Source organism: Mytilus edulis, chromosome 5, assembly GCF_963676685.1.
Source record: "Mytilus edulis chromosome 5, xbMytEdul2.2, whole genome shotgun sequence".
Lineage (NCBI taxonomy): Eukaryota > Metazoa > Mollusca > Bivalvia > Mytilida > Mytilidae > Mytilus > Mytilus edulis.
This window is the reverse complement of record NC_092348.1, coordinates 81,084,015-81,111,093: the sequence shown is the minus strand read 5'-3', so window position 1 is coordinate 81,111,093 and position 27,079 is coordinate 81,084,015. Positions and strand designations below refer to the sequence as shown.

Sequence of the window (27,079 nt, the reverse complement as noted above, 5' to 3'; positions counted from 1 at the left end):
AACCATGACAATGCGGTCAAGGACATTGGACATGTGACTGACAGAAACTTTGTAACATGAGGCATCTATATACAAAGTATGAAGCATCCAGGTCTTCCACCTTCTAAAATATAAAGCTTTTGAGGAGTTAGCTAACGCCGCCGCCGCCGTAGCCGGATCACTATCCCTATGTCGAGCTGTCTGCAACAAAAGTTGCAGGCTCGACAAAAATTATGAGAGCGCCCTCTACAATATCAATAACAAGATGGCGTAACATAAACAAACCACCTCGCCGTAAAATTGAAATTATTTCTTGCTTATTATACTCTATAGTCGGCAACCCCTCTGGAAGGTCCAATTTCGGAGAATAAAACCGTGGACTATACAAGCCTTTCTATAGACAGGTCAAGATGGTTTTTTTTTGTAAATAAAATAAAGTATGTAAACTGGTTCCCGTCCGACTACAACACTTTGTTTGAGTGTAGCGGATTCCAGTTAGTATGTAAAATGTATATATATATATAGTAAATATGAAACCAAGTGCGGTAGGCGGAAATAAAATCGACTTCCAGTTCTGCATGTTCTGGTCCATGGTATTGGAAAAATGCCGCTGATAGCGTCATTTTCCAAAAATGGTAAAACTTAGCGTATAAGGTGATAACTCCTATAAGAAGTCAACTGACATTTTTAACATAATGTCTGTTAATACTTTAGTAACTTGTAAACATTACCTTCCCATTCACACCTAGCTCCGTGTTCCAAATTATTTCCCTCAGGGAATGTCTCTGAATGGTTATCTACGTGGCGGTAAAATATCTCTGGATTGTCAATTATCGTCTAAAAATAAATGTAGCAAAAATGAAAGTTATATTTTAGTTCTACCCTTCTCAGGGTAAATATAAGCAACTTATTGTATTTAAGAACTGGCAGACCTTTATCATGTAATCAACTTACAATTGATCCCTGTTAATTTGACTTTGTATTGATCATGACATGTTACTTAAAATTTATTTTGTTCAGGTCTTGAACTCTGAATTTAAATTGTTTTATCCTTTAATTAACCCTATTACAAATACAACTGCAGCAATAAAAAAAATTCTCACAATGGAACTATGGATTTGAGGTAATAGTTTTGTATATGATATTATTTTGCTCTTTGCTTAATTGGAAATAATAACTAGACTGTTCTTTTGATAAGATGATAAAAAGTTGTTATTATTGATGTGACAATATTTTTATGATTGTGGATTTCTTGTATTTCTCCCTTAGGCAAAGTTGGCCTTGGATGATCCTTGACTTACAAATATTCAACTTTGAGCATTCCTGGTGAAGGTAAATCTAGAAAAGAGCTTATGACACATGAAATTTATAACATGCTGTTTATATCTCACCTCACACATATTCCAGCCACACTGCAGTCTTTCTGGTAACTCTGGTATAAGATTGCGACTTTGGTTCTCTAATAAACATCCCCTTAACCCCATCTTACGTATCATCTGCTCTCCTATATTCTTAATTTTGACATGAAAACAATGGAAGTAGGCATGGCGTAGAAAATCTGTTCTACGTCCTTGGACCATTGTGTTACATTCTCTCCACTCACACAGGAACTCTCCGTCTGAAATATAAACAGCAGTATCCTAAATTTCATATAAATTATATCATGAATATATAAACTACCAAAAGAATCATTCAGAGGGCAAGCATATTACCAAGTAGTTTATTCATATAAAATAGTAACACGCTGATGCATAAAGTTTCATTTCTTTTCTTTTTTATGGGCCAGGTGTCCTAAGAAAATATAAACATCTAACATATTGAACTATTTCAAAGTAAGCCTAATGTTGACAAAAGGAAGTTCTGTTATAAAACTAATATCCCTGGTATCTTTGACAATTACCAACATAACCTTTTAAAGCTAGAATTGACTTTAATCTATCATGTTAATTACTTATGTCATCAACATCATCTAGTTTCCTTTTACTCTCTAAGATCAAGATATTTCTCAATATCCATTGTATCATCATGATAATGAATCTAAATGAAGAGAATTCAAGCAACAATAGGTCACCATTCTAGTCCAAATGATCATGACGTCTGGCAAGGCTATTTTTAATTTTTTTTTGGGACGCCTTCCTACGACAAGGCTATTTTTTTATTCTGGGACGCCTTCCTACGGCAAGGCTATTTTTTTTTTCTGGGACGCCTTCCTACATCAAACATCATAATTATTTGGACTTATCACCATACATTTTTCAACAAAGAGCAAAATTCATACCATATAGTAAATTGTGAACTATAAAAGCCTAAACATGACAAAATGTGATACAAATGAAAACACCAATGCCAGTTGTCATGATTGTAGTTTGTAAAATCACTGATTTAGAAATGCAAGTTTTTGCACCATAAATAATGATATTACAATGTAGGCCAATATGAAACTTAAACAAATTAACCTCTAGTATTATTTGAAAGGGTTTCATATTGCTTTTACTTTTAGACTTTATTCAGTTTATATTCAGTGTTGTATTTGAGTATCCTAATTTTTAATAAATTTGTATCTTTGTTGTTTTGTCTGGTAAGTCTTCTTTATTATTTATCCTTGATGCTGGGACCTAACTATTGTAGGTATATTTATGTTTGTTATCTAAATCTGGGGCTTTGACTCCAGCATATTTTAGGTTTTTTGTTTTCTGTGTAATGTTTTGAAAATAAATGTTTGCATCATGAGGCCATAAAAAAGAATAGGTTTGTTTGCCCAAACCCTATATAGCTACCTACCCAGAAAAAAGCTGCCTACTCAAATTCTTTTATTGTCCTGATTTGAAGAAGTTTTTTTTTAATCAGATAGGCATGAAGACTAATAAACATCCGATACTTCAATTTCTTAAAAAAAAAAAAAAAAAAAAAATGCCTACCTACCTACCCACTGTCTCAACCTTGGGTAGGGTTTGGGCAAACCAAAATATTTTTAATTGTGGCCTGATTGTTTTTCTTTGACTTGAGGTTCTCAACTGCCTTTTTGGTTGTTTTTTTCGAATGGCAAATCTTCTGAAAAAAAATATGCCATAGGAATATAAGCTTATTTAAGTGTTACAAAGGTGAGTTACCTGTATTAGGATCATCCCTTCCGACTTCATAATGATGTCCTATAAGATGTTGACTCATGTGGGATAAGAATTCCTCCATATTATTAAACTGATGCGAGCATTCTCCCCACTCACACAGTAACATCAGTTCGGACATTAAAATCTTTGTCTCTTTGGTATTAGGTTTGGGTGGCATTTTCTTCTATTTATACTGTAATGAAAAAAAAAGTTTAACCAGACAATCATAAAAAAGAAAAATGGCAGATTTTTAAGAAAGGGTGCAACTCAAACTGAAAGAGATATAGGTTTGTATGTACAGTATACCTATGTTTCACAAATAAGCATAATACATGTAACTCTACAGGGGAACAAATCTATTATGACAGACATACATATGTATTCATACATGTACTACATGAAGGCATTCATATGCAATAATGTTTCCAGTTGCAAATGAATATTGTGTAATTTGCATTTTGGATTTTGCATTAGTTCGGATTTTGTCTAATGCTTAGTTCGTTTCTGTGTGTGTTACATTTTAATGTTGTGTCGTTGTTCTCTTATATTTAATGTGTTTCCCTCAGTTTTAGTTTGTGACCAGATTTGATTTTTTTTATCAATTTATGAGTTTCGAACAGCGGTAAACTACTGTTGCCTGTATTTGCAAGTTTCACTCTCTAAGATCCTTTTGTGTTCCATTCTATTAAAGGCATACCCAACAGTTAATTTCTGACGGTGAGAATTTGTTCCTTTTAAGATATATAGGCTATTTTTTACCAGCTTAAATTAAATATGTAATAAAAAATATACCTTCATGTGCTACTTTTTGAGTAAAATGTGGTCGAAATTTCCGATGTTTGCTCAAATTTCGGATTTGTGGACGTATATTTCCCGACAGTAATGCATAACTTTTTTGTTTTAAAAGATAAACACAAGCTGTTTTTGTTAAATTATTTATAAAATCACTTTTATATAAGTTTCATATAAATTTATAAAATATTTTGTTTAGAAATAACTAAAATTTATCAAATGTTCATGAATGTAGAAAAAAACGTCATTTTTTTATATATATTTATCAAATTAAAAAAAATTGCTTCATTGACTTTTTCATAAAAGGTGGTACAAATAATCTTCATACGTAATCAAACAGAATGTCATTTTAAAAAAAGAGGGGTCCATGAACTCGTTTAAAAGTTAAATCAGTTTGAATGATAAAAATCAGTCGAAAAATGAATCTTTTCCCATTATGTCACAGTTTGACATTGCAAAAATACCATTTTACGTTAGCAATGTCATAACCTCCCCTGTAACTGAAACATATATGCCCTTAAAGGAACTAGTATAATTTAAATGTAAAAAAAAATAACATATGATCTTTTTGTTCAATCTTAAATGAAATTGAAATTGTGAAATAATGATTTGCTTTGAGCAATCAATGTTGTCAAAATAAGCTCAGAAACATCACTAATGAATTCTGCACTTGCAAGTGAATAATTCAACCTCATTGGATTCATGTGACCTTCAACCAATAGCCAGAGTTGGGTTGCGCATGAATTGCATGTGCACAACCATCATGACCATCAAAAGGAAAAGAATGTCAACATTGAAAGTGAAACATGGGTAAACCATTTGATTAACTGATCTGATCCACTGAAACTCATGATCATTCTTATACAAGTAAAAGTGATGATCTACATATATTTGTAACCTATAATACAAAATAAAACAGACCTAGAAAAGTCAAATTGCATGACTTCACTATCTATTTATATCTAGATTTTTGTTTGTTTCAGGTTTAATGACTCGACTTTGGAGGTCACATTGATGTTTAATTAGATAGGGTTTAGGCTTAAATACACACGAAATGCTGACATATTATACATGTATATATGAAGCCTATAGATGCATTATTTTAGACTTTTTTTAATTTAATATATTTGATATATATATATATATATACAACTTGTCTAAACATCAACCCAACAATGTTAGATCTGTAAATTTGCTTTCCCAAATTTTTTGTTCTTCCCTCGCCGGGATTCGAACCCATGCTACTGAGATGTCGTGACAACAAATCGCCTGCACTGTATCCAGTGCGCTAGACCACACTACCACCTTGGCTTAAAAAAATAAAGCTTTCAGTGGCCAGGTGTTACCTTTCCTCGTCAGTTTTAATCTAGCGTCGTAATAAAGTACATGATATATAAGGCATGGAGATGTTATTGTTACAGATCAGCTGAATTATCTATAGTAAAGGGTCCTACTAATTAATGACAGAAAATAATTATATTTATAAGTACGTCTGAGTCAGTGACAACTCTACAACAGATTTATCCATCTGATCACCAACAATGATGGTGATACATGTACATGGCTGTGTACATTTTGATATATACAACTCGCCTAAACATCAACGCAGCAATGTTAGATCTGTAAATTTGTTTTCCCAAATTTTTTGTTCTTCCTTCGCCAGGATTCGAACCCATATATATATAGGGCTATTTAAAAAAAAATATGACTTTCCTTCAAACCTTTGTCAGTCCCTTGTGTGATACTTTATACATGTTATATGTGATGTTTTATGTCAGATAAAGTATTATGATAAGTTAGTTCTTACTACCAAAGATGGTAGCAGTATGTGCTATGTATAAAAAATAATGTCCAAAACTGTACCTCAAAATGTCAGGAGTGTAACCCTTTTAGTGTGACATTAACAAGAAAGCATGTGCATCCATTGATGTAAAATAAATAAGGGCAGATACACTACCAAACAATATCTCTCATCCAACTATTATATCTTGACTATGATTTCTAGTTTAATTCTTCCATCTATTTACATTTTTTTGAACAGCATAAGGTAAGTCAAATAAGTTTGTGTGAAACATAAAATGTTAGAAAAAGTCAATGTGCTGCCAGAAAATGGCTTTGTAGGTGAAATAACATGTTTTTGCACATCTTGCAGAGTTTATATTTTTTGTTTAGTATCATAGCTTGGCACTGGTGCATCCATATGACCCTGAAGTTCTACTACTTTAATACTATGGTTACCATAAGAAGACTACCCAAGTTTGTCAGGAGTGTATCAATTGAGTTAAGATGTTATTTTTTTAGAAACAATGTTGTCATACATGTTGTTTTTTCTTGAATTTCAGTGAACATTACCTGTTGCAGTTCATCAAAAACAAGCATTTATAATTACTATTTTGTGAAAATTATGAAGAGTCTAGACAGAACCTTAAGCACGAGATATTCTTTACACAGGATCATTACATATTGATTTAGAACTTTTTTGGTCAATAGAAAAAAACGACAACTAGGTACTCGGTCTCTAATGATTATAAAACACTAATTTTTAGTAATGAGATTGTTGGGTGACTTTATTTTTCGAGTCACACTGTTTTTATTAAGAATCATTATTATAATTTTTTAATTTTTCTTGTTGATTGCTAAATAAATGGATGTTTTTAAATTTTTGTCTAAATATGTTAAGGACAGTTGCCACCTGTAAGTATATATTTAAAGTACATGTGAGTTGTTTACCAAAGTGAAAATTGTACACGCGAGACTTTAATATTTACAAGGGAGACAATCCAGTGTCAACAGTGACATGCACCTACAGAATAAAGAATTCAACAGTATATAAAATAATTAAAGAAATAGGGTACATATTGCCCTTTATCATGTTTATGTTATTGTAAAAACAAAACATTGATGAGCCATGAGCACTTTTCTGTCAATTCTCACCACTTCTCCAAATCACTTTCATCATCAGTTTCCAAAAGAAAAGTCACTTCTGTCCTGAAGTGATGACTGATGTATCATCAATTATTAGGAGTAGGGTACATGAAAAACTTTGAGAGAACCTTATGAAGAAGATAATATTGAAATAAACTTAACATTACTTAAAATTCGTTCATCTGCCAATGCATGCACCATGTACACAAGTCACAAAATTATACACAAAATTATGATTTTTTTTTGTAATGTTGACACATTTTGAGTTTAGAATAGTTACAAACACATCAGACTAAAATAAAAGTCCATACGTTTTCTAGAAAACCGTTGGAAAACAAATGACTTGACGCCACATTTAATGGTTTTCTATACTGTTCAGTGGGTGAAAAAAACTATTCAATATTGTCGCCTGCAGTCTGCATTTTTCCAGAATCGGCGGTCGACTGATCCTGTGATTTTCAACGATCAACGAGCTATATAATTAAAAAATTCGTAAACCAGTTGTAAAAATAAATTAAAAACATTCTCGGTCACATTCGTGTACCAAATACGTAATTAATTCGCAGGGTAAAATTTGTGTCAACTATATAGTGACTGCAGGACGGTCGATGTTTTTTTAAGACAATAATGGTCAAAAATACAGAATGAAGGGGGAACAAGAAATAGGACCCAAAAAGGGGGGGGTCCGGGGGGTTGGACCCCCTTTTTTTGGACGATCAATGCATTTGAATGGGGACATGTAGTTGGAACCCCCTCTTTGTCCTGGGTTAGGAACCCCCCTTTTTAAAATGGCTGGATCCGCCCCTGTTCTGTTCTGTTCAGGTCTTTTTCTCCGTTATATATCGCAACACTCCCACTTGGGGATATATGGTTTTAAAATTTTTACATTTTTGTGTGGTGGTTGCTCAAGTTTAAAAAAAACTTTATATACAGGTTAAAGAGGGGGGGCAAGGGGGGTCCCAATAACAGCATAACAGCGAATTGATTTGGCTTATAACAGATAACATGGAATTAAAATGGACAAAAACAGATAACAGTAAATGAAATATTAAAATAAGTCAGGTCCTGGACTGATTAAAAGATTATGTCTCCATCATATGAAAATCAAGCACAATCCCTTCCGTTGCTGATTTTTTTCATTAATTGTAACTCATAACAAAACAGAAACATGCCAACAATAAGTGGTGCACAGTTATTCCACATTGGAATTCTGATAGCTTGACAATATACGTAAACTCCATAGCAGACAAAAATGATATCTAGTAAAAATTTAAGAGCAGTTATGGTATCAAAGCAGGTCCAATTGACATAGTTCTTTTGTTTGTTATTACTAAAAAATGACCTGAAAGAGTTTGAATATATATATTTGCATTCTGATTTTTTTTTAAATGCACGTTCAATGCATGAGGTGTGGGATTTTTTTTTCTTTTAATAAGACTACGAGACACAGTGGTATATAGGGTAGAAAAATCAAAAGCACAAATTATAAGCATGCAATTTATCAAGTACTTCAAAATAATTTTGACACTCCAATTATTCCACTATTTTCAAAGGCCTTATTTGAACATCTTATTATCAGGTTTTTGAGTGTACCAAGTGTACTCGTAAGTAGAATACATAGTTTAGTAGTGGAACAATGGCTTAAAGACGAAATACATCTTTGTTTGTAATGAGTTATGTGCAGCTTCGGAACCCAGTACATGGTTTGAACAAGGATTTGTCTTACTATACAAATCCTTGGTTTGAACTTTCATTGTACAATGTTTTTGGTTCTGCTTTGAAAAGAATCACAAATCTGAGTCTGTGTACTTTATTATATAAAATGTTAACTTGTAGTAAAGACCTCCATGTAGTTCTTAATTGAGATCCTCATCAGATATCCCTGGCCATATACTTTCCTTTTTGTCATATTAAGAAATGCTCGAATGTACGTACGGGAAACAAGGAACATTATCCCCATACAAAAAAAAATTCTAAATACATAGATAAAGCAAGATGTGGTATGAGTGCCAATGAGACAAATCTCCATCCAAGTAACAATTTATAAAAGTAAACCAGTGTAGGTAAAAAACCCAGCCTTTAACGTTCAACATGGAGCCTTGGCTCACACCGAACAGCAAGCTACATGTTCATAAAAAATGGATTTTATTACAAAGGATAATCATAAGATATACTGTAATTGTCCTGGATTTCACTGATATTAATATGTTTATGTGTTGATCTGGGTATATATTAATGAAATCCTTCGCCGAATACGGGACCACCATATTACTAGTGGTAGACCCCAATGTTCAATAATCTTCAATTTCTACCGAATATGGGCTGTCAAAAAAAATAACATTTCAATTTTCAATAACAGTTAACAGCAAATATATTATCACAATAACAGATAACAAAAAACCTAATAGTCCAATAACAGCTAACAATGAATAAGACAATAACAGCTAACAGCAAATATATTTTCAGAATAACAGATAACAAAGAATTAAATTGCCCCATAACAGCATAACAGTTAAACCCCTTGCCCCCCCTCGTTAAACTGTGAATTTTAAGAACAATTGTTTAAAAATTATGTGCTATTTACATCATTTATGATTCTACCTTGGTTAGAGTTTATGAGTTTAAAACCCGTTTTGATTCCTTTTATGAAACATTTCTATCATATGTTTAATAAATTAAAGGATTAAATGTGAAAGAAAAATGATAAAATCAAAGGATAAAAGGTAAAAATAAGTTGATCAAGCAAAACAATAAGAATGGGATTAAATTTTGGCAGTATGGTAATAGCTTTTAAGAGATAAGGTTACCAATTAAAATAAAAAATATCATTAACTTAAAAAAAACAAAAAAAACAAACTTTCATATATATCGTAAAATTTGAGTAAAAGGTGAACTCCTGCCAAGGCAAGGTCTTAGCATATAATTAGATGTAAGCAGCTAATCTAGTCGTAGATGGAGGCAGTTAGCTTGGCATTCCATGCAGACTGCTTGGTTCATCTTTCCTTTTTTGTATACATGCAGTTTGTATAGCTGGATACAATAACAATTAATGTTGTTGTTTAAATGTAAATTCACTTTGTTTATGGTCTTGAAGATAAGTACTTGGGTGTTTCAGCAGTTTCACTTCAGCCTCTACTTTATGTATCGTCATGTTTTCATTTTGGTGCGTTCCTTATGCATTTGGTGACAGAAATTTTGAGATTGTTTTTCTATTTCTATCAGGTCATTTTTTAGGTGGGATAAGCTAGTTGTTGATGGCTTCGAGCAGTCCATTATAATTTGAAGCACATCCTCCTCTTTATGAGGAGCTTTATCACCTCCCCCTTTCAACTCGGTTAAAGATAGAAGTTTGTTCATCTGTTTTAGTCGAACACTCTCCAGAGACTCACATTCCAGCAGAAAGTGCTTAATGTCCTCCTCAGCTTTGGTACATAGCTCACATATTCCTGATATTTGATTTTTGCTAAATTTTGTTTTAGTTGTTTGTAGAATGTAGGTTCTAGTTATTAGCCTACTTTTGAATTCTGCTTTTCGAATGTCATTCTGATTGTTTCTGGCAGCTTTCCAGATATTATGTGGGTTTTCAGTAGGATTTTCTTGGATTGTCAAGTACTTAATCGTTGTTTTTGTCAGGCCATTCCCTTTTCCAGATATTTGACCATTATATATTTATGGTTTTTTTCAGCATGTTTTTCCATTTGTATGTTGATGGCGGGTTTTCTAAAATTTCTTTTGGATTTGGCAGACTGTATTTATTTAAGATTTTGTCTATTCTGTTTATGAAGGATTCTGTGAAGTCCTTTCCAATTTCAAGTTACCATTATATACAGTTCATTAACAAATTTTGGACTTTATTTTTTTTTAAGTCGCCATTCAATCGTAATAACAAATCGGTAATGACCATCGGTAATGACCATCGGTATAAAATGTGTTTATTATTGTTTTGACAAGTAAGTAAAATTAACTATGTGAAACTTTTAATTTTTATTTATCATAAAATTAGCTAATCTTTTTATTATAATATAAATTAATAAAACTACCTATATGATAGCGTCTTTTTATTGAACAGTCATATTATATGACTAGTTTAAAGGCATTAAAAGTAAACTGTAACAAAGTGTTAATTACCCCGACCATACGCGTATGGTCCAAATACTCATATGGTCCGGAACATATATATATCAGTTTTTGTGCAGATTTGTACTTCCAGACCATAGAGATATCTTGGAACTACATATGTTTTCCAGATTTTGCAGAGTACTAGCGGACACATTCATGTACGTGCATGTAGGCCAGATCCTAGAAGTGCATATATGGTTTGTCTATCAGTTTTTTACTAAGCCTTTCATCAGTGTTTACTTTGTTTTTGACATTCCTTGTGATACCAAGATGTTTTAGCTTGTCGACTCTGTTGATTTGTTTCTCACCGAGGGTGTATGCTTTTTGTTGGTAGTTCTTTCCTTTAGATGTACATAGGACTTCTGATTTTTCTAGGTTTATTTTCACCATGTCTCTCTTTGTATGGAATTCAATAATATTGAGCATTGCTTGTATATCCTATGGTTCACCTAGTAGAGCAATGTCGTCCGCACAGGTTGGTGAAGCTACGCAGATGGTACCTGTCTTTGCTCCGAGCTCGAGGTGCATGACTGCCTGTGATTGCATTTAGGATAGTGTTGTTATACCTTTTGTACAGGAGAGTAGATATTTTAGGTCCTTGACGTATTCCTTGTTGTATGTTGACATGTTGGGTTGTTTGGTTTCCCCATTTTACTTTCAGTGTCATATTGGTATAGATGTTTTTCAGTAATACCCACATACATTGTATCTCCTCTAATCCCATCATGCATTATTTCATGGGTAACAGTGTCAAAAGCTTTTTCTGCGTCCAATGTTAATAGTTCTAGTACAATCTTTAGGAACTTGTATAGCATAGTTGTTTCGGAGACTATAAAAGCTGTAAATAGGCTTGATGCGCCTTCTGTGAATCCTCTCTGTATAGTATTTTGAGATGGAAATAGCTCAGGTTCTACTCATTCGTAAATATAGCTCAACATGCAGACTTCTAATACGTTCAGGTATTTCACATCCAATTTTTTATGGAAATATTCTTTATAAAGCACAAAGGTGTCAGTATTCACCTCAGAAACTTACAAAACCTTTGAATAGACTTATTAAGAAGGGATATAATTACGATACTGTTGTCAAGTCGTTAAAGATTGCATATTTTGGCGTTAATATTGAGTCACTGATAAGGTCTTTGCATCGGAACTAAACACATTTATTCTAAAAACAGTTGTTGGCATGACACGGGTTATGTTCTTCTCATATATGTTATGATGGTATGATACTAAACCCCTAACGGGAAGGATTGTGCCTGATGTTCATATGATGAAATCATAATCTTTCAGTCAGTTTAATTGAAGTCTGGAGCTGGCATGTCAGTTAACTGCTAGTAGTCTGTTGTTATTCATGTATTATTGTCATTTTGTTTATTTTCTTTGGTTACATCTTCTGACATCAGACTCGGACTTCTCTTGAACTGATTTTAATGTGCGTATTGTTATGCGTTTGCTTTTCTACATTGGTTAGAGGTATAGGGGGAGGGTTGAGATCTCACAAACATGTTTAACCCCGCCGCATTTTTGCGCCTGTCCCAAGTCAGGAGCCTCTGGCCTTTGTTAGTCTTGTATTATTTTAATTTTAGTTTCTTGTGTACAATTTGGAAATTAGTACGGCGTTCATTATCACTGGACTAGTATATATTTGTTTAGGGGCCAGCTGAAAGACGCCTCCGGGTGCGGGAATTTCTCGCTACATTGAAGACCTGTTGGTGACCCTCTGCTGTTGTTTTTTATTTGGTCGGGTTGTTGTCTCTTTGACACATTCTCCATTTCCATTCTCAATTTTATGTCTTTTATTATTGTTTCATTAAAATATCTTGGAGAATATACTAGTGACTACAATACCTCTGTAGTTTCCAGGTATAGTTTTTTCTTTTTTCTTTTTCAAGACAGGTGTCAAAATTTCATTTTTAGACTATGAGGTACGTCTAATTCTTCAAAAAATTGGTTTATAATGTCAATTACTTCATCAGTGATTACATCAATGGCATGTATGTAATGTTCAGATACGATGCCGTTCTCATCAGAAGCTTTTCCTGTATTTAATTTCCTAATTGCAGATTCAATTTCTGTTGGTATAGCTTTTTTATTTCTTTATTTTGAATGTTTAATTCCGTTATTATGTTATTTTGTAATTTTGATAATTCTAAACGCTCCAGGTCAAACCAATTTTCATCAAAGTTTGGTGTTCCCAGTGTTTCAAAATGTGTTTGCCAGGCTGATAGAATCTTTTCTCCTTCAAATGCTTGGTTTCCAATATATAATATATCTGTGTTGGTATCAAGTTTCGATCTTTGTTGTTTGACAAGTTTATGAAAGGTTTTGTTGTCTTTCTGGCCTGGGAGGCTTGCATGATATTGTTGATATTTTTTTCTTTCTTGGTAGGCTTGTCTTTGTAGCTGTCTTTAAAATAATTTTCGCTTTTTGCTAGTGAGATTGATTTTTTCCGTATCAGCATTTTGATGACTATTAATTTTCCTTTTCCATGAAGTATGGGCATTCTTTGAATCTCTAGATGCTTCGCTTATTTTTCTGTTTCAAATAGCCTTGCCTACTGTTTTTAGACTTTTGAGTTGCCTATATTTGGGTATGAATTTTTTTCCTGCCTTGTGAATGGATTTTTCGAGAAATTTGATACGTTCCTCCACGCTAGTTTCTTTTCTTCGTCTTTCGCATTCCAGCTCTTGTTTTAACGTTGATGTGTATATGTTAGTATCAAAGTTTGCCCAATTTGGTCTAGTGTAGATTTTAACCTGTACTAAATTAGATTGTTTGGAAAATTACAATTCTACGTTTTTAAAATAAATTTGTTTATTAACTGTGATATTTGAAATAAAGATTCAACTGCATTTTGTCCTATTTCTTTTTGGGAAAATACAATGGTACAGTTAAAAGAAAATCTGTTAAACCATGATTTTTGAAATAAAGATAGAATTTACTTTTTTTGGACTGTAAACAATTCTTTTTAAATGTTTAAGATAAACTACTTGCTTTTGATGGTCCATATGATTCTGTTGAAAATTTTGACTTTTCAACTTTTTTTACTTAACATTCATACAATCTTATCACTGACAAAATGTTTCCTATTTGATTAAATGGTCGTTTGGTAAATCTGAATGCACTGAAATTGAGAATGGAAATGTGGAATGTGTCATAGAGATCTTCAACGTAACAATCCGACCAAAGAGCAGAAAACAGCCGTGAAGGCCACGAATGGGTCTTCAATACAGCGAGAAAATCCCGCAACCGGAAGCGTGCTTCAGCTGGTCCCTAGAAAAAAATGTGTACTAGTTCACGGTCATAATGTACGTCATACTAAACTCCGAAATATATTTATAAATGAACTAAAATTAAATATAATTCAAGACTAACTAAGGCCAGATGCTCCTGACTTGCGACAGGCACAAAAATGCGGCGGTGTTTATTTGCAGCAACTCTTTAATGAAAAAGGTAAATATGCTAGATATACTTACTGGAGGTGTGATGAGATATTTGAAGCTGTTAATTTTCTCTTTGATAATATTCATGAACGTTTCGGCAATACAGTTTATCGATAGTTTGTAGGTATTCCTATGGGCACCAACTGTGCACATTTAAAGGCAGACTAGTTCTTGCACGGTTATGAATCACAATTTGTGACCAAACTTATCAATCTAAACCCGTCTAAATTGCATTTAATTGATAAATTCAGCAAGACTTTGTTTCGTTCCCTTAATGAGGAGTTTTTTTTAAAGAGACAACAATCCGACCAAAGAGCAGAAAACAGCTGGAGGCCACCAATGGGTATCTTAATAAAGCGAGAAAATCCCGCACCGGAAGCGTTCTTCAGCTGGACCCTAGACAAAAATGTGTACTAGTTCCGTGCTAATAGACGTCATACTAAACTCCGAAATATATAAATGAACTAAAATTAAAAAAATCATACAAGACTAACTAAGGCCAGATGCTCCTGCATTGCGACATGCGCAAAAATGCTGCGGGGTTTATTTGCAGCAACTCATTGAAGCTCTGCACTAATGAGAAAGTTAAATATGCTAGATATTCTTACTGGAGGTGTGATGAGATATTTGAAGCTGTTAATTTTCTCTTTGATAATATTAATGTACGTTTCGACAATAAAGTTTATCGATAGTTTATAGGTATTCCTATGGGCACCAACTGTGCACATTTAAAGGCGGACTTGTTCTTGCACGGTTATGAATCACAATTTATGACTAGACTCATCAATAAAGACCCGTCTAAATTGTATTTTATTGGTAAATTCAACAACACTTTGTTTCGTTCCTTTTCGTTAGTTTTCCTTTTTTGGACGGTGATGTTCCTTTCAACGGGCACCATCTAACGGGGATGTTCCTTTGGTACCATCTTATGGTGTTTATATATCACAACTAGTTCACTGTGCCCGTGTCTTTTGTAACGTTTTTATATTTCAATGAAAGTAATCTTTGTATTACTGGTAAATCATCAAGGCATGGATTTATAGATATAAAGATTTGTTTTTGAAGCTTGGTTGTTCCTGTAAAAACTTATTTCAAATGGGATAGCTCATCTGCATTTTTACGGAGATGTTGTTGATCTAGCCGTGAAATTTGGAAACGATCCGTGTAAAATTTTCGATCCTTCAAATACTAGTAAACTAATTCTATAAGGTTTCTAATTCAACACTGCAATAAAATATTTGTATACATGTATTGTTTTTATTGGTATTAACATTGATTTTGATGTCAGTAAATTAAAATCAAACTAAATATTATATTAGACATTTTATGCACATTCATCGCTCTAAAATCTGTCCATACCTGTATCTGATTATATAATTGACATTCACAAGGTCATGTTTTTCTCTGACTGTTAACGACGTCTGAATACAGTTACATTTGTATATCAAATGGACGTTGGATGTGTACTGATTGATATTTTAGTCATAAATGCATGATTTTTCATTAGTTGTTATTGGCTTTAAAATAGCTGTCAATAACTGCGATTACAATTTGCGAGGATGGACTTGAGAAACGATGAAAGTCCATCGGAAGGGGTCGACAATTGGCTGACCCGTGTTAAGAAAGAGCATTCTCTTGCACGTAAAAGACACACTTGAAGATTTCGAAAAAAGGGAGGCTAATGCGGCCGCTACAAAGCAGCACTCGCACCCGCAAAGTGGGAAGGAATTGATATAAGTTGCCATTACTTGTTTCCCAATACACTATAAATAAATATGAATATGTTAAATTAACTGCCATTTCTTTTAGGTATGTACTTAGTGTCTTTCTGTTGTGTGTATATATACGTGTGATACGGTGCTTTTTGTCCGCGATTTGCTTTTTGTCCGCTTTTGCTTTTTGTCCGATTATTTTGCTTTTTGTCCGATACTTTTGCTTTTTGTCCGTTGCTTTTTGTCCGTTTTGCTTTTTGTCCGATAATTTTGCTTTTTGTCCGATACTTTTGCTTTTTGTCCGTTGCTTTTTGTCCGTTTTGCTTTTTGTCCGATAATTTTGCTTTTTGTCCGACACTTTTGCTTTTTGTCCGTTGCTTTTTGTCCGTTTTGCTTTTTAGCTCACCTGGACCATAGGACTAAGTGAGCTTTTCTCATTTTCTCATTATTCGTCGTCGTCATTAATTTTTACAAAAATCTTCTCTCCTGAAACTACTGGCAAAATTAAAGCAAACATGGCCAAAATCATCCTTAGGGTATTTAGTTTCAAAAAAGTATCCGATGACCCCGCCCAATAATTAAGATGGCCGCAATGTCTAAAAGAAGAGCATCGCATAAAATGTAGATTTTGGCTTATATATCTGAAACAAAACCATAGAGACAATCTAACAAGGGATAAGAACATTTCGCCTCATAAAATAATGTGGACCAGTCAGAACTTTTCATGTGGGACAATATGAGCTCTTAATTTAAAAAAAAGTGGGACAATCGGGAATAAGCCCTACAGACTTGAGCAATTCTAAAATAAACACTGTTGATGTATCTCTTTTAAATTTTCTATTAAAAAGTGTTTTACATTTACGAATGCACTATATTGTATCTGTATCTAAAATATTAAACGCATTTATTTCGTGATTAAAATTTAGTAAATGCTTAAGTAACCATTTTATTACTTTTCCCCCTCTTTTCGAGTTTGTCAAACAAAAATAAACTACTTTGTTGAAAATGCTGTTGTGTTAACCAAAGTTTCCTTAATCTTATTACTTGAATAACCTCGAACTTCCTCGTCATTTGGATATAGTTGCTAAATAATTCCGAAATGTATGGATTAATACAGTTTATCTAAATAAATAGCTACACATGTATTACGTAAACTTTGTGATAGTGTTCCAAAAATGAAGTTTGTTTGTTTGTTATATTTGTAATATTTGTAATGTTTAAGACAAATAAAGTTGTTGGAAATATGACGAAAATATTACCAGACATAAAAAAGGTTTTTTTTAACTGAAATGTTGCAAAATATTTTTGGAGCGACTGTCAATCGGCCATTCGCATATAAGTGCAAATGGTGATTATATATTATTAGCGGGAAGAAGCAACTGTGCGTTTAAGCAATAACATGTCGTAAATGTGTGCACTTCCACATGTAGCAAACGCCGACACCATTTAACATAATGATAAAACTATTCAAACGAGAAAACCATTGATTTACAAAACACTATACGACAAACAAATACAGAAACAAACAACAACTATTGAATTACAGATTGAAACTCCGTTCCTGACTTATTCGTATGATTATCATATATAATATTTAGCGCGGTTAAACATCAATTTAGAATTTCAATAACGAAACCATCACTCAAGGATTATTTGATTTGATAAATTTCTAAACTATTCTAAAGTTTCGAGCATATAAAAAAGAAGATGTGGTATGATTGCCAATGAGACAACTATCCACAAAAGACCAAAATGACACAAACATTAACAACTATAGGTCACCGTACGACCTTCAACAATGAGCAAAGCCCATACCGCATAGTCAGCTATAAAGGCCCCGATAAGACAATGTAAAACAATTCAAACGAGAAAACTAACGTCCTTATTTAAGTAAAAAAATGAACGAAAAACAAATATGCAACACATAAACAAACGACAACCACTGAATTACAGGCTCCTGACTTGGGACAGGCACAGATTTAAATAATGTGCCGGAGTTAAACATATTAGCGGGATCCCCCCCCCCCCCTTACCTGGGACAGTGGTATAACAGTACAACATAAGAACGAACTATAAAAATCAGTTGAAAAGGGCTTAACTCATCAGATAGACACAAATACAAGTGGACGTGGCCGGGTACTTATACATCCCGACACAAAAAGTCACAATGAACAGATCTGAGAGTACTCGCAGTTATCTGACAGCTATTTCAAAGCCACTAACAACTAATAAAAAGTCATGCCTCTGAGACTTAACGTTCGTTTAAGTCTTTGAATATCCCATGTATTCTACAAATTGGTGTACGTACACCATTGCTCACACGTTTGAGGATGACAGACTAACTTACGACCAGAATGAATAAGAATTAGTCTATATAACAAGATCTAAAATATTTCTAGTGTAAAAGACTGTAACCTCGCCACATTATTTATGTATGTGCCTGTACCAAGTCAGGAGCCTGTATATTCAGTGGTTGTCGTTTGTTTATGTGTTACATATTTGTTTTTTCATTTATTTTTTTGACATTAATAAGGCCGTTAGTTTTCTCGTTTGAATTGTTTTACATTGTCTTATCGGGGCCTTTTATAGCTGACTATGCTGTATGGGCTTTCCTCATTGTTGAAGGCCGTACGGTGACCTAATGCTGTTAATGTCTGTGTCATTTTGGTCTTTTGTGGATAGTTGTCTCATTTGCAATAATACCACATCTTCTTTTTTATAAGAATGCCAACTCCTCACACGTACAATTATTACTTCATTTTCTTTTTTTTCACTCATCTAATTATTATATCTATTTTAATTCAATATTGTATCCATATAAATGTATATGAACGCTTACATATATATAATTATTGCGATATCATATATAAGAGAGAGGCAAAGTGTACCAAAGGATAATCACACTAAAAAGGGTTGAAACAAACCAACAAAGCCGCAGCTGAATGAAAAACAACAAGATACACAACAGTCCACAAAACAAATGGTCCGAGAACACAATTAGTTCGTAGTGCATTTCTTTTAGAACATAAATGAAAATTAAAAAAATCCCACCTGCGCTTTCTCAATGAAACTTTAACAGTGTGTTGTACTAATTTTGACACAAATTATATCAAAATTATAGAAAACTTCATCGCGTCTAACTCAAAATATGGACAATTTTGTGTTTAGGGTGTCTTGAAATCTTTTGACAGCTTCCGAAGTGCTAATTTTTAACCTTTTTCAGCTGGACCAAATCACTACTTTCCTGTAAAATTCTGGACCCAAATTTTTTTACAGTGTAATTTCACCCCCCCCCCCCCTCCCCCTACTTACAATGTGAGGCATTAAACAAGGAGAAATAAATTTGGAAGGGGTATAAAAATTATTGGCAAGTAACCCACTGTTATCACTAGGGACTAATAACGAAAATCAAGGGACGACAATTGTGGTCTCGGACGAAATCATTGAAATTTAAAATCTGAGCAACAAGAACCAATGCAACTGTGATGATGTATGGTTAACTGGAAGAGTAAGATAATCCTGCTCCGTCCATTAAGTTTTAAAAAGTCATGTATTAAACTCAAACTCTCGAACACGTTGTCTTGGAAGATCTTTATTCCAAGGGGGTCCTTAATAGTAGCTTTTTGATAATCCTATAAGGAGTTTATAATTTAACTCCTTGAGAACACTTTCATAAGGAACGAACATTCCCATCTGCATCTTTTTGAAAAGATTGCAAATATTGTTTAAATTAAATAGGGTATCCAAATTTCAAACCCAGCGTCTCGGAAAATCTCATTTTAGGGCACTAGACAATGATTAAATGCAGTAATTCGATAATAATACATGGATTTCTCGCGAAAACATCGTTAAGGCGAAATTTAAAGTTTGTCTTGGCTGATTGAAGAAATTTCACAATAAAAACTGAAACGCAAAAACGCAAAAATTCAGGACAATAACTTATATAAAACAACAGCAGAAATACATATAATGTATCACCAATGGAGGTTGTAAAATACTGTAGGTGATACTTAAACGTAATGTTCTATTTATTTTTTTTGTCGTTAAGGGGACTGGAGGGTATTAATCCATTATTTTTTAAATATACATGTAGGATTTTGCTTGTTTTTCTATAGATGAACTTTTATCATATACTAAATAGAAAAATCAAATAAAAACATGGGGTTATCGTTCACTTAAGCTCACAATCTGCCCTCGAAAGAAGCAACCATTTTTGTTAAGGTACTTTTTTTTTAAGTTGAACTAATAGGAGAAATAGAGAGATATATATATCGAAATAAAAAAAGAACTAAATTACAGAAATCGATTTAATTTTACAACTGTTTAGTTTCCGTAAAGCATATTTGAAAAATATCTATAGGTCACCGATGAGTTGAAAAAGACATTTTAATTCTAATGCCAAAACAAAATGTCATTATTGCACTAAAGGGAGACAATTTGGAGCTTTTACAGTGATATAAACATTTGAAAAATAAATCTGAGGCCAAAATCATTCGATTTTTTGGGTTGATTTTTGAGCCAATTCATAAAGTTATAACTAATAGTGTAATAAATAAAATTTGTAATGAAAACAAAAATGATAAAATTTTTGCTGAAATTACCCTCGAGCCTCCGAAAGAGCAAGTATTGCACACAAAAAAAAGAATCATCCTTTAACGGAAACAACTCTTGAAATCATCGGCTATTCGTCGATGACTAAAGGCTATTTATTTCTGAAATCTAAATTTTGTTTTGCTGTTCTGAGTGTTCAAGATGTTACATGCAGCTAAAATATTGGTAAAACATTTGAAAAAATACTGATCTGTATAAAATTTACACAAAAGTAAACGAATGAAAGCCACTGGAATGCAGTCCAGGACTCGGATAAATAAGCACATTTAAACAAGAGTGCACACACTGAAATGTCTCGCCTACTTTACTCATCATTCATATTATGTTGATAGCCCTAAGTATAAAGATTTATTACAACTGCCACATAAACTTAACATTAACCAAGATAGCTAAACAAAGACCAAATGAATTATGAAAATGAGGTAAAGGTCAGACGAACCATACCAGGCAGACATGAACAGCTAACAATTCTTCGATACAACAAATATACTTGACCTATTACTTATAGTTTAAGAAAAACAGACCAAAACACAAAAACTTAACACTGTGCAATGAACCGTGAAATTGAGGTCATGGTCAAATAAAACCTGGGAGACTTATATATAGATCATAAGATATTTTCATGCACCAAATATAGTGACCTTTGGCATATAATATTAGATAAAAAGACCAAAACTCAAAAACTGAACTTTGACCACTGAACCATGAAAATGAGGTCAAGGTCAGATGATATCTTCCCGCTAGACATGTACACCTTACAATCATTCCATACAACAAATATTGTAGACTCATTGCATAAAGTATGAGAAAAACAGACCAAGACAGAAAAATTTAACTATAACCACTGAACCGTGAAAATGAGGTCAAGGTCAGATGACACCTGCCAGTTGGACATGTACACCTTACAGTCCTTCCATACACCGAATATACTAGCCCTGTTGCTTATAGTATCTGAGATGTGGACTTGACCACCAAAACTTATTCTAACCTTTGTTCACTGATCCACGAAATGAAGTCGAGGTCAAGTGAAAACTGTCTGACGGGCATGAGTACCTTGCAAGGTACGCACATACCAAATATAGTCATCCTATTACTTATAATAAGAGAGAATTCAACATTACAAAAATTCTGAACTTTTTTTTCAAGTGATCACTGAACCATGAAAATGAGGTCAAGGACATTGGACATTTGACTGACAGAAACTTCGTAACATGAGGCATCTATATACAGAGTATGAAGCATCCAATTCTTCCACCTTCTAAAATATTAAGCTTTTCAGAAGTTAACTTACGCCGCCGCCGCCGCCGCCGGATCACTATTCATATGTCGAGCTTTCTGCAACAAAAGTTACAGGCTCGACTAAAATGACAGGTTATATGAACTGAGTGGCAATAAAAGCACAAGTCTAACACTTGCTTTTTAAAAAATTAAAATCTTTATTTAAAATGGTCATCTTTAAACAAACAAAAATTGAATATGAAAATTTACAATTCCAACAATAGATCGATATTAAACAGAAATGTTTCATTATCATTTTTCGGCTACAATTGGTATATGAACCATCCAAATGTCAAAATATCAACATAGAGTATTTACAAAGAATGTTTCTGTTATGTTGTGCAACTAAATCTCTACAGCAAATGGTAGTGACAACACTAGATGTTAATTAGGATCCAGCGAAAAGCCAGGCTTTTGTCCACGAAGGTAGCAAATTGTCGGTGTGACTATCGCTGACGGCTTTTGGTAACACACGATATGGTTGTTGGTCATGTTGTTATCACCAAGGGAAGGTCATCGTGCTCTTAATTTCCACACAAACTGATATAGCTCCAAAGGTTTAACAATGAACACCAATGGACACTCATGTCAATTGGAAGGCCACGCGGAATCAATATCGGAGATGTTAAAGACAAATGCATCGGTCATGCTGGGCTTTTGTTGCTTAATGTCTAAATGGACATGGCCTTTAATTAAAAGATCCTTTTGCGGAATTTGTGGATTATTTGGTCAACTGTATACAGTCTACGAGCAATTGCATCCTGGGAAAAGCCTCATTAGATAAACCCCAATTTGTTTGTAATTGGTTGTCAGAAAGACCTGGCATATAGTCTTATATTTATTGAACTTACTTACTTACAATAAGGGATAAGCCAGCGAGTAAGTCAGCAAAGGGTTAGGGAAGTACCTTGGTATATAAAAAAGTCGAAATAAACAATTGCCGGCTGGCCAAGAGATTCTCCACGTGGGGTATGATGCCAGAGGTAGAAGTAGGCATTGCCTTAAAAAAGGCACAGATCACTTAGGCCCAAGACCCGTACGAGTTTGACAACAATGAATTAAAAGGGTAAGGTGGTACCTCTGTTTGCAACGAAGTCGAAATACACTTTAATAATTGCCGGCTGGCCAAACTAAAAGATTCTCCACGTAGGCCATTTTACCAGAGATAGAGGAGGGCATTGCCATACAAATTTCTTATAGCACTTATGCCCTAGACCCGTACGAGTTTGACAATAATGAATCAAAAGGGGGAGATGGTACCTCTGTTTACAACAAAGTCGAAATAAAGTATTGGCGGCTGGCCAAACTAAGAGGTTCTCCACGTAGGCCATTTTACCAGAGATAGATATGGTAATTGCCTTTAAAATGGCATATAACACTAATTCCAAAGACCTGTACGATTTTGCCTGCAAGGGGTTAAAAATAAAAGGTGTTACCTTTGTTTACAACGAAGTCGAAATAAACCTCTACCTCTGGTATAATGATCCACGTAGAGAATCCCGGAGTTTGGCCTACCGGCTACAGTTATTTTGACTTTAATGTGAACAGAGGTTCCACCTCCTCATTTTAGATCTTTACTGACAAACTCGTACGGGTATATGCCATATAAGTGCTATAGGCTATTTTAAAGGCAATGACCACCTATACCTCTGGTAGCATGGCCCATGTGGTGAATCTCGTAGTTTGAACAGCCGGCAATATTTCATAACGACTTTGCGATATACTAGAATACCCTCCTTTCCTTTTGCTGGCATAAGTGATATAAACCATTTTAAAGGCAAGGCCCACCTCTACCTCTGGTATCATGATAAACGTGGATCATCTTTTATTTTTGGCCATCCGGCAATAGTTTATTTCGACTCTGTTATATACCAGGGTACCCTCCTTACCCTTTGCTGACAAACTCGTACAGATCAATGGAATAAGAAGTATGGGCCATTTTAGATGCAATGTCCACCACTACCTTTGTTATAATGGCCTATGTGGAGAATTTCTTTGTTTGGCCAGCCGGCATGCAATAATTCATTTCGACTTCGTTGTAAACATAGATACCACCTCCCCCTTTTAACACTTTGCTGAAGCACTGGTACGGGTCTACGGCATAAGTGGCCATTTTTGAGGCTATGGCCACTTCTACCTCTGGTATCATGGCCCATGTGGAGAATCTCTTCGTTTAGCCAGCCAGCAATAGTTTATTTCGACTTTGTGATATACTTAGGTACCCCCCTTACCCTTTGCTGATTAACTTACACGGGTCTGGGACATACGTGTTATGGCAATGTTAGAGGTAATGCCTACCTCATCCTCTGATATAATACCCCGCGTATAGAATCTCTTAGTTAGGCCAGTCGGCTTAATTTATATTTTCGTTGTAAAAAGAGGCATCGCATCCCCCCTTTAACCTTTTGCTGACAAACTCGTACAGGTCTAGGGCGTTAGTTTTTTCAGCCATTTAAAAGGCAATGCACACATTTAACCTAGGATTAATGGCCAACTTGGAGAATCTCGTACTTAAGCAAGCCGGCAATAATTTATTTCGACTTCTTTGTAAACAGAGGTTCCAACTCCCTTTTAAACCCTTTGATGATACCGCGTACTTCTCTAGGGAATAAGTGATTTAGGCCATTTTAGAGGCAATGACAACCTCTACCTCTGGTATCATGGCCCACGCGGAGAATCTCTTAGCCATCCAGCAATAGTTTAGTTCGACTTATTATATACTAGGGTACCAACCTTACACTTTGCTGACTAACTCGTACGGGTCTAGGTCATACGTGCTCATGGTCATTTTATAGAGACAATCCCTTCCTCGACCTCTTATATTATGGCCCGCGTGGATAATTTCTTAGTTTAGCCAGCGGGCAACAGTTTATTTCAACTTCGTTATATACCGGGCTAATTCATCCCCCTTTTAACTCATTGTTGACAAACTCGTTCGGGTCTATAGAATAAGTGCTATGAGCCATTTTTAAGAGAATGACTACTCCAACATCTAGTATAAGGGCGCACCTAAAAATGTCTTAGTTTGGGCAGCCGTCACTATTTTTGGTGGACTGTGTGATATACTAGAGTATTCCCCTTACCCTCTTCTGACCAACTCGTACGGGTCGAGGACATAAGTGCCATGGCCCATGGACCATTTAAGAGGCACTGCCTACCTATACCTCTGGTATAATGGCCAACGTGGAGAATCTCTTAGTTTGAATAGCTGGCAATAATGAGGTTTATTTTTACTTCGTGATATACCGGCGAAACTCATGTCCCTTTTAATTCGTTGCTGATAAACTCGTGTAGATCCAGGACATAAGTGCTATAAGCCATTTATAAGGGTTTGACTACCTCTTCTTCTGGTATAATGGCCTACCTGGAGTATGTCTTAGTTTAGCCAGCTTTCAATAGTTGTTTTTTAGACTAAGGGATATACAAGAGTATTCCCCTTGCCCTCTGTTGACCAACACCTACGGGTCTAGGATATTAGTGCTTTGAGCCATTTTAGAGGTAATGCGATATATTGTAAAAGACATGAAATTTCATGTACAAATCATTTATAATGTGAGTATGGTCTGTATTTAACTCCTAAAAGGACATGGTATTTTGAAGTTCAAAATGAAACCTGCCAAAAATATACACATTTTATATCGGACATAAAGCAAAATTATCGGACAAAAAGCAAAACGGACAAAAAGCAACGGACAAAAAGCAAAAGTTTCGGACAAAAAGCAAAATAATCGGACAAAAGGCAAAACGGACAAAAAGCAACGGACAAAAAGCAAAAGTTTCGGACAAAAAGCAAAATAATCGGACAAAAGGCAAAACGGACAAAAAGCAACGGACAAAAAGCAAAAGTTTCGGACAAAAAGCAAAATTATCGGACAAAAAGCAAAAGCGGACAAAAAGCGAATTGCGGACAAAAAGCACCGTATCATACGTGTATACGTACTCGTGGGCGTCTAGTGTTTTTAGATGCATTTCTATTTGTATACATCTGATGAGTTAAGGCAGCAACCATTTGATTTTCTGGGGGGGGGGCTATGTTTTTTTTGGAAAAAAAGTTTGTTTCCAGTTTTCGGAGAAAAAAATAATTTGTTTTTGATTCTGAGAAAAAAAAAATTGTTTGTTTCCCCCTCAGCTGCCACTATATGTAATGCTAAAATTGAAAGAAAAAAAATGTTTTCGACTTGTTGCGAAAAAAATAGATTGTCCAGAAAAAAACCCCATAGCCCCCCCCCCCCCCCCCCCCCCCCCCCCCGAAAATCAAATGGTTCAGTGCTGCCTAAGCTTTTTAAACTGATTTTTATAGTTTGTTCTAAGTGTTGTTCTACTACACTACTGCCTCTGGTAAGGGAGGGGGAGGGGTAACTAGTACCAACAAACTAGTGTATCCCCGCCCCATTCTGTATGTGCCTGTCTAATGTCAGGAGCCTGTAATATCAAATGTTGTTGTTTGTTGCTGTGTTATATATTTGTTTTTCGTGAATTATTTTCTGCATAAATTAGGCCGGTAGTTTTCTTGTTTGATTTGTTTTATATTTGTCATTTCGGTACCTTCTATAGCTGACTAATCTATGCGGTATGGGCCTTAATTGTGCATTGTTGAAGGTCATACGGTGTATGACCTATAGTTGTTAATTTCTGTGTCTTTGGTGATTTGTGGGTATATAAATTACTTGGTTTCGTTTAACTCTCCCTGACCGGAAACCATTATCATTTCTGTGAAACAAACAAGAAAATGAATTCTGAAAGATGAATACAATTAATTTACAATATGACAAAACCCTGAGAAATTTAGGATACTAACATATACTCCCATATCAAGGATATTGTGGCAAGAAATCTGAATTTACAAGGAATGTAAATATTTCGTGCCGAAGGTCGGTGTTTCTTTCCTGGCATTTGGGCTTCCTTCATCAATAAAAAGTGACTGCCACGAAACAGCTAATAGTGCTGAAAAAAAAGTAAAAACACAAAAATACTAAACTCCGAGGAAAATTCAAAAAGGAAAATCCAAAATCAAAATCGAAAGTGGCGGTAACAACAATCAAGCAATGGCGGGACTACATTGACCATGATATTTTAGAATATATATATAGTATTAATCGGACAAAGTCATA

The 27,079-nt window shown here is 34.4% G+C and overlaps 1 protein-coding gene across 2 annotated transcripts in view; it reads right to left on the bottom strand.

Annotated features, from left to right (window-relative positions):
- Positions 1-26,980, bottom strand: part of LOC139524578 (histone H4 transcription factor-like) — a 61,457-nt gene extending 34,477 nt beyond the window's left edge. Inside the window, exons 1-4 of one of the 2 annotated variants that reach the window (XM_071319437.1) lie at positions 26,767-26,980; positions 3,090-3,279; positions 1,371-1,597; positions 711-816 (exon numbers count right to left, since the gene is read on the bottom strand). In XM_071319437.1, the coding sequence (XP_071175538.1) occupies positions 711-816; positions 1,371-1,597; positions 3,090-3,264 (508 nt within the window). In that variant the 5' untranslated portion in view covers positions 3,265-3,279; positions 26,767-26,980. Of the gene's footprint in view, positions 1-710; positions 817-1,370; positions 1,598-3,089; positions 3,280-7,114; positions 7,288-26,766 lie in introns of those variants that run through there. The other variant, XM_071319436.1, reaches the window with a different exon arrangement.
- Between the last annotated feature and the right edge of the window lie 99 nt (positions 26,981-27,079).